This window comes from Buceros rhinoceros, unplaced genomic scaffold, assembly GCF_000710305.1.
Source record: "Buceros rhinoceros silvestris isolate BGI_N320 unplaced genomic scaffold, ASM71030v1 scaffold3455, whole genome shotgun sequence".
Classification (NCBI taxonomy): domain Eukaryota; kingdom Metazoa; phylum Chordata; class Aves; order Bucerotiformes; family Bucerotidae; genus Buceros; species Buceros rhinoceros.
This window is the reverse complement of record NW_010414414.1, coordinates 27,836-41,443: the sequence shown is the minus strand read 5'-3', so window position 1 is coordinate 41,443 and position 13,608 is coordinate 27,836. Positions and strand designations below refer to the sequence as shown.

The following is a 13,608-nucleotide window of genomic DNA, read 5'->3' as shown; positions in this document are numbered from 1 at the left end:
ATTTTCTCTTAAAACCTGTATTGTGGTTCTGGGCTGTTACTGTTTGTTTCTTTGGCTTGGGTTAGCCAAGCTAGGTTAAAATTAACAAGCACACGTGGATGTCTTGTGTGCGTGAGGTAACCAGCCCTCAGCTAGACTGCCTGCTCGATTTTGCCTTAGTGCGTGCTGTGCTGAAGCCTGGGTGGCTGGTCTGCATTGGGCAGTGGCTCAGGATCATTCCCAAAAGAAATCCTGCTGTTCCCACTTCTCTGTCTGCTGTGCCAGTGGCACTGCAGTGTTGGTATGGCTATCCTGAAAGAAGTAGGGTGGTTTCACCTTGGGGACAGTGCCAGGTCCATCCCCACCAGGACTTTATAAATGTCCCAAAAATTCTTTCTTTGTTGTTCTGTCTTAATAGTGACACGCAGTGGCAGCATAACACAGCAGAGGCTTGTAAGAACAGTATTGTACTAAACCATGACAGCGAGAACATGCTGGATCATTCGTTTTAAAGATAACACTAATAAGATAAAATATTTCATTGTTACATGCTGAGAAAAATGAGCAAAGGCAGCCACCACACTGTGCAGGTCCAAGTTGTTTATGTACCATGGGGGGCCAAGCTGGTCATTGTAATGCCTGGCAAGCTGCAACACTTAAAAACTTGTTACAGTATGTATGAATTTTTAACAGTTCTCTATTTTTCTATTTATGCATGAAGGCCTTACAGAGTTCTCCCGAGTTCATGACAGTAACACTCAGCGGGGATTTCTTCACTTATCCCCAAGGTAGATGTACCACAGCTTGGGCTGAGGGCGAAACACCGCACATAGGAGAAAATTAAGTCCTTTACAAGATAATGGTTTGTTGTTTGGGGTTTTTTTATTTCCCTGTTTTCCAGCATATAAGATCTAAATAGACTCATCACATCAGTGTTAATCTTGGCGATGAATAACCAAGAGTGTTCTTGTTATGTGCAATACTGTTCTCCTAAACCTGCCGTATGTTGTAGACATGCAGGTCTACTCCAAAACCTCCTGCTGGGATGCCCACCAGCTGAAATGCCTTATATCCACCACTGGACATGATGTTTACAGATGCTTCTGTTCAAAGGGACAGTAGAGTAGTATGAAGATGCCTAATGACTGTGGTAGACAACATGGACAGCTGTAACCCTTCAGCAGACTTCTGGAGGTAGCAAGTTTTCCAGGTGGCCGAGTCAGGGTCTCTTACGTTCGTGTTGAGAGGCCGTCTCTGGGTGACATTGAAAGCAATAGAAAATACTATTTGAAATAGGAAATACTATTTGGAAGTACATTTATTTCCTAATCTGCAGGAGCTTTGTGGCTTTTTTGGCTGGATGGGACAGGCAGAGCATGCAGATAGATCCCCCTTATATAACGTGTGATGCGACTGGTTCATAAATAGTGGTAATAGCCAAAGTTACAGGATCTGTGTTGCCTGGGGTTTTTGCATTTGCAGAAATGGACTCTGGTTAGGACACCTGTTTAATTATACTCTTGGTACAGTATGCACTTTTCTCTTAGACATTTGTCTTCCATCTCATATTCTCTGGAAAGTGCTACCATTTTACTACTTCTTTCCTTTCCCCTCGTCTTTCCCTGGCTTTGTGTTGAGGACGAGAGCGAGGACCCACAGCATATGTTACAGGTGAACGAAGAAAAATAACTGATTTGTAGTAAAAGAACTGGAAAACTGCACTGCTTGTTAATTCCCCATTGTGTACCCAAAGCAGTGAAGTCAGTAACAGATGCTGTCATAGCCCCTGCACTGCCTCCTCCTTCCTGTCTTTACATCCTTCTCCTGCGGTGAGAGAGCAGTTTGCCCCTCCAGGCTGGGGCTTAGCCCCCTCCTATCTATAGGTTATCTCCAGATATCTCTAGATTTGGTTATCTCCAAATCTATAGGTTTGCTCACGCTCCACATGCACGTGGCAGGCTATACCACCTGCAGAAGTGGGGTGGCTGAGCGGTTTGGGAAGCTGTTTATAGATGAGCAGGGAAAGGAAGAGCAGCACGTTTGTCCATGAGGGATGGGCTGGTGAGCTGGGACAACTGCAAAATGAGCAGTTACCTTTGCTGAGCAATCAGGTCATTCTGGAAGGACAGAGAGGCACCCACATAAGCTAGATGTGTGCACAAGGGTTGGTGACAAGCGTGTAAAAATAAACTAAAAAAATGTTAGGGTCCTTTCAAAGTGTGTGTGTTTGTGTATTAGAGTCGTGATGGAAGGGGAGCTCTGATTAAACAGAGGCATTATTTACTCTCCTTTAAACACAGGAAGATCCTGATAGGACCATGCCGTGAAGGTCAGCAAAGGTATCAATCACGTGAAGTGATTGATTGATTGAATCCTGCTTCACTATAACCAAAACTGAAGAACTGAGAAGGTGTGGCCAGTTCTGCTCTGGTGCTGTTAGATAGTCTTTACCCTCACCAAGACACAAAGCGGAAATAACTGAGCTTGTTGTTGCCCCTAGGCAGATGCCTAATTGACACGCTACACCTCTTCCATGGGCGTGGGTTTGCTCTGCGTCTGGACAGGACCATGGTTCTCCTTCTAGCTATGTGTGTATGGGCTTAGGATCTTTTTTCCCAGTGTCTCTTTCGCTCTCCCCCCTCTCTTCTCCCAAGCAGCAGCTGTTTAACAGGAGATGAATGTTTCCTTCTACCCACTCACCCTCCATTCTTTTCTTCAACTGCAAAAGGCTGGTCCTTTCCTTGCTGAGGTAGGGTGTAGAAGAGCATCAACCAGGCGTCCACAGTCAGCTCCTCACAGTGATCTAGGTAACTGCCCATCCTTGGCAGAAAGCTGTCTCATCTTCATTCAAATAGTATTAAATGCCAGCTCATGAAGGACAAGGTTGTGACCAAATTTCTGTGCAGAAGTCCCCAGGGGCCAGGGTTTTGGCTCTGTTTTTTGGCTTTCGAGTTTGTGATGGTGCTTGGTTTGGCAACAGAGGATGCCACAGTAGGAGTGTACAAGTAGCCCTTGGCAGCAGAGTCCGTGCTGCACAAGTGAGCTCAGCCTCTTGCACAGAGGTGGGGGGTGGCCAGCACTTCCCCTTGCTGTGCCTAGTAACCTGGGCTCAAAGCAGACCAGGAGTTTTTAAAGATCCTTCGATGAGCCTCCCACTGCTTGCACTGAGTAATGGAGCAGCTGAAAGACATGAGGCTTCAGTCCATCCAGTCTGAGAAACCTGCAGGAGCTGGAAGGTAGAGACAGTGTTTGTCCCTGCAATGCCCATCCCTGCAGCTCTCTTCCTTCCCCTAGGAGCAGATGCTCACCATAGGGCTTGTCATCTGGATCCTGTAAGTTGACTCTTCAGAAAGTGCAGCTTCTAGGCTAGCAGATGAGGCCGTCCCTTCTCCAGAGCCAAGCCCAGGGATATCTAGCATTCAGAGAATTCTTAATATTTAAAAAAAATGCTTTTGCAGCACAGGACTTTGTGTAGGAGGATAAGCCTCTGTGCAGCACCACTAGTAAATAATTAGTCAATAATTAATAAATATGGTAGTAAATAATCTGTCAAGCTGAATGGCTGTCGTCATGGCTGTTATATATTTTTATTGCCTGGTATCATTTGGATTGTAGTCTGCCTGACTTCTCTCCTTTTTTTTTCTTCAAAAAATAATGCTTTCTCTGTATAGGATGGAGGTTTCGCTAAGCTGTGTTCCAAATGGCATCAGCCTTAAGAGACAGTACCATAATGGTGCAGTCGCCTGATCCACTGCGTAGAAGAACAGGAACAGAGGCAGCACCCACAGCAAAGATCAGTGTTTTGTGAAGGAAATTTGAGGTTTATGGTATATTTGAACTTTAAAGTAAAGTAGTTGTTAAATTTGTTCTTAGGTCTTTTGGAAGATTAGTGAAAATGAGGCCTAAACAAGAAAGAAAAATATGCTTGGAGACAGATCTGAAAGTTTTCTTGTCTATAGAATTACAAGAGGTTTTTTGTTTGTTTGAAGATCTACATATTTATTTTGGATTTGTATTCAAATAAACTATTCTGAACAGAAAAGAGGAATTACCGGTTAACCTGATGAATCGGGTGAATATCAGCACTTGAAGGAAACAGCTGGATGGATAACAAACTTTATTTCGTAACTCTGTGTGCACGAGTATGTTTTTAAGCCAACTCAGCTAATGTAATATTATCCTTATTAGGGAAGACCTCGGGAGAAACATCCAAATGTGTCTGGAGCATACTCAGTACTGACCTATATACAAGAACGGCTTAAAGTCTAAATATGAGGGAGATTTTGTACGTTTCAAAGTTTAAAATATCTGTTCCATTATACTCCTAAAAATTAATTCTTCTCTTTCCTCTCCCTGTCTTTACAAGAGAATCCAAACTGCCCTGTCAGCTATTTTCCTTCTTTGATCTGAACTACTGTGTGTTAACCACACGTCTTGTTCACTCCTTTCTTGGCACCTCCCAGTTCTTTCAAAATTGCATTGACGGGCGGGATACCTCTAATACATGATAGAATTCTAATATGTCCTGTTTCTATGTGATAGAATAGTTCCTGTGAATCAGTGTAAAAGAAAATGTCGTTAACTTGCGCATTCTGCATCTGCTTTCCTTCTTGTTTGTTTCATAAATGATTCCTCTGCCTTTTGAAAATAATTACATAGCTCATGAACCGTTAAATGAGCAGTTAGACACTATCAGTTCTTCCTCTGACAGAAACTTGGAAGTGACCCTAACCCGTTTTCTATCTTTAAAGTATTTTCCCAGAGTCCCTGCGGTGGCTGATGGCTACACAACAGTTTGAGGCATCCAAGGAACTGATCCTTCAGTTCACGCACAAGAACAGGATGAACACGGAGAGCGACATCAAAGGAGTAGTGCCCGGTAAGTAGGACAGACAGGCCACCACGAATCCCTCTGCTCTTCTCCAAAGGCTGCATGTGGCATTGCTGCTCAGAATTAAACAATTTATTTACTGCCTGTAAAGTCACCCCATTCATTCATTCACTTTGCTTTTCTTGACAAACCTTTCCAGACTCCAGGACTGTATTTAAGATCACTTGGCCTGTTGAACAGTCCTAGTAATTATAGTCTCATCTTGCAGTGCCGTATGCCTTTGCGCTCATCTCTTGGAGAATTTTGCCATGGCTACAGAGTGCACCTTCAGCCCTGTGTGCCTCTGGAATCTGTTTTAAGGAAGCTGCTGGTGGATCCTAGGATCCTGCCCATCACACCGCACTTTTATTGGTTCGGAGAAGTGCCAGCCCCGTGGCAGAGCGAAGCCGTATTACAGTTTCTCTTCAAAGCCTTGTTCCAAGAGTCATTTTCTCTTCTGTCCTGCATCATCTGAGTGATGCTGCTCTGGAGGCGGGGGGGCGGGGTTGGGCCTGCAAGCAGCAGTGGTAGGGTGCAGTTTTTGGTTGAGTGTCTAAGCTGCCGGTTACTTGGTTTACTGATGCTGTTCCTCTTGTCACTGGAGTTGTTACCGAAATAACAATGCTCCTGTCTTGCAAGGTGCTTTGCAGAAGATACTGTGTATGTGTATAAGGCTTTAATTACAACAAAGACAAACCGTTTCTGGATCTTCATCTCACAGGTGCACCTGTCAGATTTGGTTCAGGCTCTCCTCTTCCTCTCACAGGCCTGATGGTGCCCATAAGTACCCATTTTACACAGTCACTTGCAATCTGTAGCAGACTACTCACTAGTCAGAAAACAGTGGAAAGATTTTGTTTGCTTGTTTTGTCCCCACCACTTTTTCAATGCTCTGACCCCAGGGAATGCTGGGAGACCTCACCCAGTAGCTCTGCCCATGGGTAGGGGTGATGCTTCTTACGCTTGGATGATACTCACTGATGAAAGTCTCTGGGGTAACTGTAGCTTCAGTCGGTGCTAAAGGAATGACGGAGTGCTGGAACAGACTTTATCCCCAACAGAAAAATGTCACTGTTAACATCAGTGCCTAACAAATGAAGCAGTCTTCATCAGTGAGGGGTGAAAAAGTCCGATTTGGGTCCATGGCATTCATACTGAGGTCACTGCTGTGATTTCTGGTGCAGTTGGCTCACTGATGTTCATTAGCTTGTTTGCACATGAGTTGGGTGGTGGAGCTGCAGTCCCTGGATCTGCATCACATACAATTTGGCTTTGCAATGTAAATGCCATCGTTCTGGCAAAGTTTGGAAAAGCTCAGGGGTATGTGAGCAGCCATTAACCCGGTGACCTCCATCCCCTCACCTCCTTTTTGCAGATTTCCCCAGAGTAAATTATGGATCTTGGAGAAAACCCAGCTCTGTGGTAATGAAATGTCTCACAATTGCACTGGGAGTTCCCCAACCACCTCTAAATTTGGCTTTTCTCAGCTAGTCAGCTTCTTGAATTTGCAGATGAAACAAACGTATTTTAGAGGAAAGGAAAAACAAATTACCTGAGTTTCCTTTAAGGAATATGATGAAGTTGCAGCTGTGTGCTAGAGGGATTTATTTAAGCTGTATATAATGATATTGTCCATGGAGGAATGCTAAGTATCAAAATGGTTTTATGATTATTATTCATGACTGATCACTTTTTCCAGCAATTTCACGGTAGAGGTACACTCCTGTTTAAGGAAGGGACTCCCTTTCATGTGGAAAACAGAGCATTATGACACATCTTGATACTATGGATTCTCTGCCTACAAGTACATTTAGCTATAGCAGTTGTCAGTACATTACCCTTTGCAAACATTAATTGCTGCAGAACATGATCAATTCTGCCTCCTTGCTGATGCAGGATTTGTTGGGGATGTTGTTGGGGGTTTTTATTATTTCTTCCCTCACTTTTTCACTTTAAATTCTTTCTGTAGCCCCATACATTTAAGGCTTTCCTGACCCAACTCCAGAGGGATGCTGCACTTCTGTAGGGAGATGAGAGAGGAGCAGTATCAAAAGGATGAAATAAGCTTAACCAAAAATGTTGGAAGGACCTTCTCACTCATTCTGGGTGCATGGCAGTGTGGATGGTCTGAGGGAGGACAGGAGATAAGTAGAAATCCCAAATGAAGAATGTGACCAAACCACAGGCCCTGTGTCTCCAGTGGGCCAGTAAGCAGAAGAAAGCATTTATTAGCTTCCCCATGTTATCATCACATACCCGTAGCTGCTGTAGCAGGGAACGGGTGAAAAACTGATACTTGTCTGGAAGAAAGGATGCCACTGAGCCTGATGCAGATATCCCGTTTCCCCCTGACTCCACTGTTGAGCTTTCCTACCTGTGTGGAGAGGTTTTGTTTGTGATTTGTTTTGTTCTTTGTTTTCCATCGGAAAGGGCTGGAAACTGTTTTGCTCTAGTCAAGGGCCATTGTGTTGCTGTTTATTATTCCTCCCTGGTTGTCCTAACAGCCTCCTGTTAGCCTCCTGATGGAATTACAGTACTTGTAAATGATAAACTGCTCACTTGTCATCCGTCCCAGCTGGAAACCCTGCTGTGATTTTACCTCATATGCACCAGTCAAATTAGTGTATCCTATACAACAGGTCATTACGGAAGTTACAGTAGTTTTGTATGTACCCATTTTGGCAGCCAATACATGTTCCATAATAAAAAGTAGCAGCATTCAAGCGGCTGAATTATTTCTGGGATGGAAGAAAATGCAATTTTGAATTGCTGTCCAAGCAATGAACAGGCTTTTTTTCCTTTCTGAAGAGTCACACTGTTCCCATTGCGTGCTGAAAGCTTGTACTGGTCCATTTGGTTGTGCTGCCCATAGTGGTGGTCTGGGTTCAGCTAGAATAGATTTAATTTTTGCAGCCAGGATAGCCAGACCAAACCAGCCAATGGGATACTCAATACCATGCTGATGTCATTGTCCAGTACAGATAAGGAAGTGGTTACAATGGAAGCAGAGCAACCGGCAGCACAGAGGTGCACCTATTAGGGCAAGATAGCACTGCTCAGGTAGAACCTGGTTGTGAAAGTACAACATGTGGATGCCTGTCTACCCAAGCCAGGCCACTGAGGAACATCGAAACAACCAGCAGGTGGACAGAGCCACTAAGGTTAAGGTGTCTCAAGTAGACCTGGATTGGCAGCATAGGGATGAATTATTTTTCGCTTGCTGGGCCCATGATACCTCAGGCCACCAAGGCAGAGATACAACATACAAGTGGACTGGTGTCTGAGGGGTGGACTTGACCATGGGCACTATCGCACAGGTCATCCGTGAATGTGAAACATGTGCTGTGATTGAACAGTTAAATGGTTAAAACCTGCGTGGTATGGAGGGCGTTGGTTGAAATATAAGTATGAGGAGGCCTGGCAAACGGACTATATCTCACTTCCACTCACACGCCAGGGTACATGCCACGTGCTTCCTATGGTGGAAGCCACTATGGGATGGCTGGTAACATTTGCTGTGCCCCATGCCACTGCCTGTAACACTGGAGCTCGAATGCAAATCTTGTGGTGACGTGGCACCCCAGAAAGAATCGAGTCAGACAACAGGACTCATTTCTGAAACAACCACACAGACACCTGGGCCAAGAGCAACAGCCACCTGGTTAGTGAACACTAGAGGATCTGCCAATCAAGCTGGCCCTGACCAAAACCCCCACGTGCTGTAGAAGAGAATAAAGCCCCCATAGCACATATGAAGAGTAGATTAGGGAAGGCAGTCTGGGTTAGTCCTGCTTCAGCCAAAGGCAAACCCAGCCACGGGATTGGTTTTGCTCAAGGACCTGAGTACCATTGGTGAGTTTAAACCACAAGTGGAGAATTCTGCTAACCTTCTGTAAGGCCCATTTGCTCTATGGGAGCAAACCCAGGGAGGTGACCCATGTGTTGGGTGGGAAAAAAAGAAAGCAAAACTTTATCTCCTGATTTTGCATCAATCCATAGGATGGGAGTGGTTTCCCAGTGCTTTTTTGGGAGATGTCTCTGAAGAGAACTACTAAGTGTCTGGACAGTGGTCCAGCTGCACTTGAAAGATCTGGCAGAACAACCCTTGTCTAGAGAGAATCAGCATGGGCAGTTGATGGGCAGTGTGATTAAAATGAGACAAGGGATGTTGATAGGAGTCCAGAGTGCTGTGAACTGCCCTTATCTTCTCAGTAACCTGCCCCAGGGGTGTAATATAGTGTCTGTTGATTGCAGAACCAAAGGAGAGCTGCTCCCTCAACAGCTTTATGTGGCTTTATTTTTGAGTGATTGGTGCACCTTGTCATTTTTGGCAGGAATAATTAGCCTTCATAGAGAAATTTTTGGTTTTATGCGGTCGTATTTTGTTCTTTAATGCGTAAGAAATCTAGGTGTGTTAATTAGACCTGGTTAAATCATTCCTAGTGTTTTGAGTCTCCAAATTTCACCAGTTGGCTCAACACTTTGTTCTCTTTTAGAAATAAAAGTTTTAATTCATGTTTGCATCAAGTGAGTGATGTTTTTTATCCAACTGTTTATTGAACGCTCATTTGTAAAACAGGCTTGATGAGTTTTGTTGACAAACATTTTAAAATATTATCCAAAAAAGTCAGCTTCAATCATGAGCAAATGAAGTATTTATATAATGTTAATGCAGTATGGGTTTTTCACTGCCAGTTTCTCCAGAAACTTCCTTGTTCCCCTGTTTAGGGGAATTGGAAATCCTAGAGTGCCAGCTGTCCTTACATCTCTTTGATGGTTTCTGTTTAGATGGCTTTCATTATTTTGGTCAGATGCATATTTTTTTCTTCATATGGGGCAAAGAGTCTGTTGGCTGGAACAGGTCAACCGCTGCAAGCTGGTCTCCGCTGCAACAGCACTGAGCCCTGCCGGCGTGTTTGGGTGGGCTGTGAAATGCACCACTTGAGAAGCCGTCTCAGCAGATACCTGAGTGTCAGACTTCATGCTTCCATGGAAACCCACAGTTCTCTTTTCCTGTAGTGGAAAACATTTCAGATGTTCCTTAAGAGAAGAATAGCTGCTTGACCAGGCTGAATAACGAAATCCCCTTCTTGCTCTTCTCTAGATGAAAACGGGAGTGCTGCTGTGGACAGACAGGTTATAGCTGTTCTTTTCCGAGGTTCTTTTCTAAGGTTAGAGAAACAATATCGACGTAATTACAAAAGTGGCCAATAAAGATCAAGCATCCAAATAAATGCAGAGACTTTAGTGTGTGACTTTAGAAATGTTGTGGAGAGGAAGAAAGGCTACATTGGTGGCAAGTACTCTGTGTGGATTGCAGATAGGAAAGCCGTGGTTTTCAGGGACTTTCTTTTAATTAAAAAATATTCATCTTTCTTGCTACTGGGCAACATGCTGCTGTGACTTTTCTTTTATACATAAGCTAATTTCTTGTTTTGTTTGGCTCTATTTTTTTTTCCCTAAGCCTGAGGCTTGGATTTATGTACTTGCATGCTTTTTTTTTTTCCATTGGCTAAATAATAGAGGGAAGGGTGAAAAAGCCTCATGTCTCAAAGTCAGTCTCTTCCCTATCAGAAGAGATAGAGTGTGAGAGAGGAGGACTGTGTGTCAGCCACAGAGATTTCCATCTCACACAAATCTAGCCAGTGATTTCTGTTGCCCTCTTGTACGTTAAATCAGCTCTCAGGACGGGCTGGGTTTCTTCTGGTGCAACTCTTTTAGGACAGGCGGTACCTGATAAATAGCGAGTAACAAGAATAAAACTTGTCAGGGTAAATCCTCTTCTGCTGGCTAGGTCTACAGGAATGAAAGAGGAGAGCCCATGCATGCCCTGACTGTATCCCTGCTGAGGGTGGTAGTGACCCTTAATAGCAGCAGGGTTTGGAGGGAACAGGGGAAAAACAGAGTACTCTGCTGCAGACGTGCCTTTTGGTGCCACTGGAAAAAGCCAAATATGCTAGATAAGTTTAAAAAAAAGAAAAAAAGAGGATGTAAGCCTTTATTTAAGCTTGAATTACTCTTTCTCACTAGTTGAGTCCTCTGCAGACTCTTACTGGCTGTGCTCCAGCCTGTTGCAGCAGCTTTGTGCCCCTCTGGCACGCTGGCTCTCTGTTGGCAGTGCTACCTTTGCTCCTAGAGAAGCCGACTTCACAGGGCAAGAACCACCTGCAGAGGGCTGGCAGCAAGCCCTGGCACTACTGCCACTGCCCTGGCCCAAGTGCACCCACTGGGGAAAGGAGGGGTGAGTCTGGACATGGGCGTAAGGGGTGGGAGGGGAAACCTCAGGAACCAAGGGAAGGCAGAGAGCAGTTAAAAGGGGACCAGTGGACAAAGAATAGAGGAATTAAGAGAGTGTGAAGAGTTGTGGAAGCAAAGAATAAAGACAACTGGAGGGGACTTGGAGGAGGAAAGTCAAAAAGGAACTGGGGGAAGTTAACAGCTGTAGAGGAACAGGAGAGGAGAGCTAGAGCATGGAGACCAAAAGAACTGCAATCTTTTACTTCACCCTCCCTGCAGAACAAGCTGTCAAGCCCAAGAAATCACTCAGCACTCTACTCCTGTGAAATCCATTCCTAAAACGTGTGCTTCACCCCTCTGTAGTGCCCAACTCGCCTGATCTGCCTGCTGAGGTTTCTTCCATAGCTCTGGCAGTAGACAGAAGCAATGCGAAACCTCCTGATGGCCCAGATATGGCTCCACATGATTACATTTGAGGTGTTCTTTGTGTTGTGGGTTTGGGTTTTTTTATGTTGGTAATGTTAGAGGAATGTAAACACTTACAAGTCACTCTCTGGGAATTGCAAGAAGTCAGGTTGCCTGGGCAACCCTTGCTTGGCCTCCTGGCATGAAGGCATGATGATACAGCCTTTAATAACATGATTACGACCTATTTTTTCCACAGGGCATAGGATGGACGAATCAGTGCATAGGATGGACGATGCTGTGGGAATGAAGCTGTTGTCTGTTCCTCATTTGTTGCAGAATTTGGAAGGTGTGTAGTGAATGAGGCAGATGGTTTCAGAAGGAAAGAGGACAATCTTGGGGAGTTGAAGCTAAATGTCTCCTGAAAAGCTGTGCTCATTCCCTGTGTCTGCCAGGGGTGTTCTTGTGCAATGATGGAAATTTCCCTGGAATCAGGCTCTTTCGGTGCTGACACTAATCACAGTTTCTTCAGTGTCTGTGTCTAGCATGTAATTCTGGGGCTTGATTTGTAGAAAGGTGAGAGAATTTTTATCAGCACCTACAAGGGGTATTGCTGCATGAGTTTTCTCGTTCTGGACACAATTACTCTGTATTTTATCTCCTTGCCTACAAAACAGGAATAATACTTGTCCTTAGTCTTACAAGAAGGTGTTGGAGATAATTTCATTGGTACTTATGAAGCACATGAATATTCTGACAGCACTGTATAAATGTCTCTGAGGAAACCTGTGGTTTTGTACTCACTGAAAGGTTTAGATAATAAGGCTGGGGGGCACATGTTGAATGGCAAAGATAGAGCTATCACTAATAGCTGCCCATTTGCTGACTGCAGTGAGCATTCTGGGGGGAAAACTGGTTTGTGATTGTCTAATTAAGTGCTGTATCATAATGCATGTGAGCAACTGAAGATTCCGGTAACACCCTTACGTCTGACTTTTTCTATGGTTTTTTAAAATGTAATTAGAAATACAGGATTGAAACGAGGTATTGTAATCAGTTCTTTACTATTATACTCATTGAGTTACACAGTTGAGCTCATGAAATGAGCTTCGTTTTAAGTTCTGTTAGGATTTAGTTAGTACATACTGCACTTTTGTTGGAAGCCCGTTCTAGACTCAAATTGCTCTTGTCCTGGGGTGCATTTTAGCATTCCATTCAAATACTCTACAGCTGTCCACATTCTTTGTCTTTTTTCCCTTCCCATTTGCTTCTGTGTGTGACTCTCTTTTCCTATGCTATGTGAGCAGACAGCAGCACCATTCCTTTGCTGCGCTGAAGTTCTCTGTCTCCTCCCCTTTTATAACTAGGCTTTCCAAAGCTTTAGTTTCTCAAATATTGATGACCAGAATTGTAAGGGAGCACCAGTATTTCATTACATGAATTGCAAATACCTCATGGACACAATAAACCGGTGCCTTATAGTCACTTGTGTTCAAGTGGTATATAACCAAGTCCAACACAGTGTTTGCTAAAAGCTTATCTTCCAGCAGAAGCATTGCCCCTTAGTCCCCAAGTATCTTGCCTTGTATTTTGCATTTTTACTTGCTTTTGCTACATGAGGTTTCAAGCTCACCCAGCTGCCTCTTATGTCCCATTTCTGCGCTCTGCTGCTGGCAGTGCCTCACTTTGTCACCAGCAGATTTCATTGGTGCGTTCCTAAGGTTTGTGCCAAGCCCCTTAGTGAAGTTATTAAACAAGATCTCTTTTTTTTTTGAGAATAAGACGAGTCAGCCTGCCACTAACCTCCTGCCATCTGCCTATGATTTTCTTTTTTTCTATCCCTTATTGCTGTCTGTCCATCAGTCAGCTCCTTACATGCCTCATAACTTCTGTATGTGACTTGATAGCCCTCAGTGCTCCTTTACTATTAGGCTTTTCAAATATGCAATGTATCAGGCTGCTAGTATTCCATGGTAAAAATAAATAAATAAGCACAGAGGGAGTTCCTGGAGACAGAAATCCTGAAAGGTATAAATAACCCTGTGTACCAGTAATTCAGGATGGCTGAGAGTAGGTTGTTTCAGTTCTGCCTTTCAGACTGATCTACCTCCTGCTGA

At 44.1% G+C, this 13,608-nt stretch overlaps 2 protein-coding genes across 2 annotated transcripts in view; both read left to right on the top strand.

The window, feature by feature from the left end:
- Positions 1 to 2,491, top strand: part of LOC104494268 (solute carrier family 22 member 23-like) — a gene marked incomplete at its 5' end in the record, with an annotated part of 3,275 nt that extends 784 nt beyond the window's left edge. Inside the window, one exon of the mRNA XM_010137078.1 lies at positions 2,480 to 2,491. Coding sequence (XP_010135380.1) covers positions 2,480 to 2,491 — 12 coding nt within the window. The remainder of the gene's footprint in view (positions 1 to 2,479) is intronic.
- A 2,246-nt stretch (positions 2,492 to 4,737) lies between these two features.
- The window catches only part of LOC104494267 (solute carrier family 22 member 23-like), a 26,943-nt gene continuing 18,072 nt past the window's right edge, over positions 4,738 to 13,608 (top strand). The window contains exon 1 of the mRNA XM_010137077.1: positions 4,738 to 4,858. Within this exon, the coding sequence (XP_010135379.1) occupies positions 4,759 to 4,858 (100 nt within the window). The 5' untranslated portion in view covers positions 4,738 to 4,758. The remainder of the gene's footprint in view (positions 4,859 to 13,608) is intronic.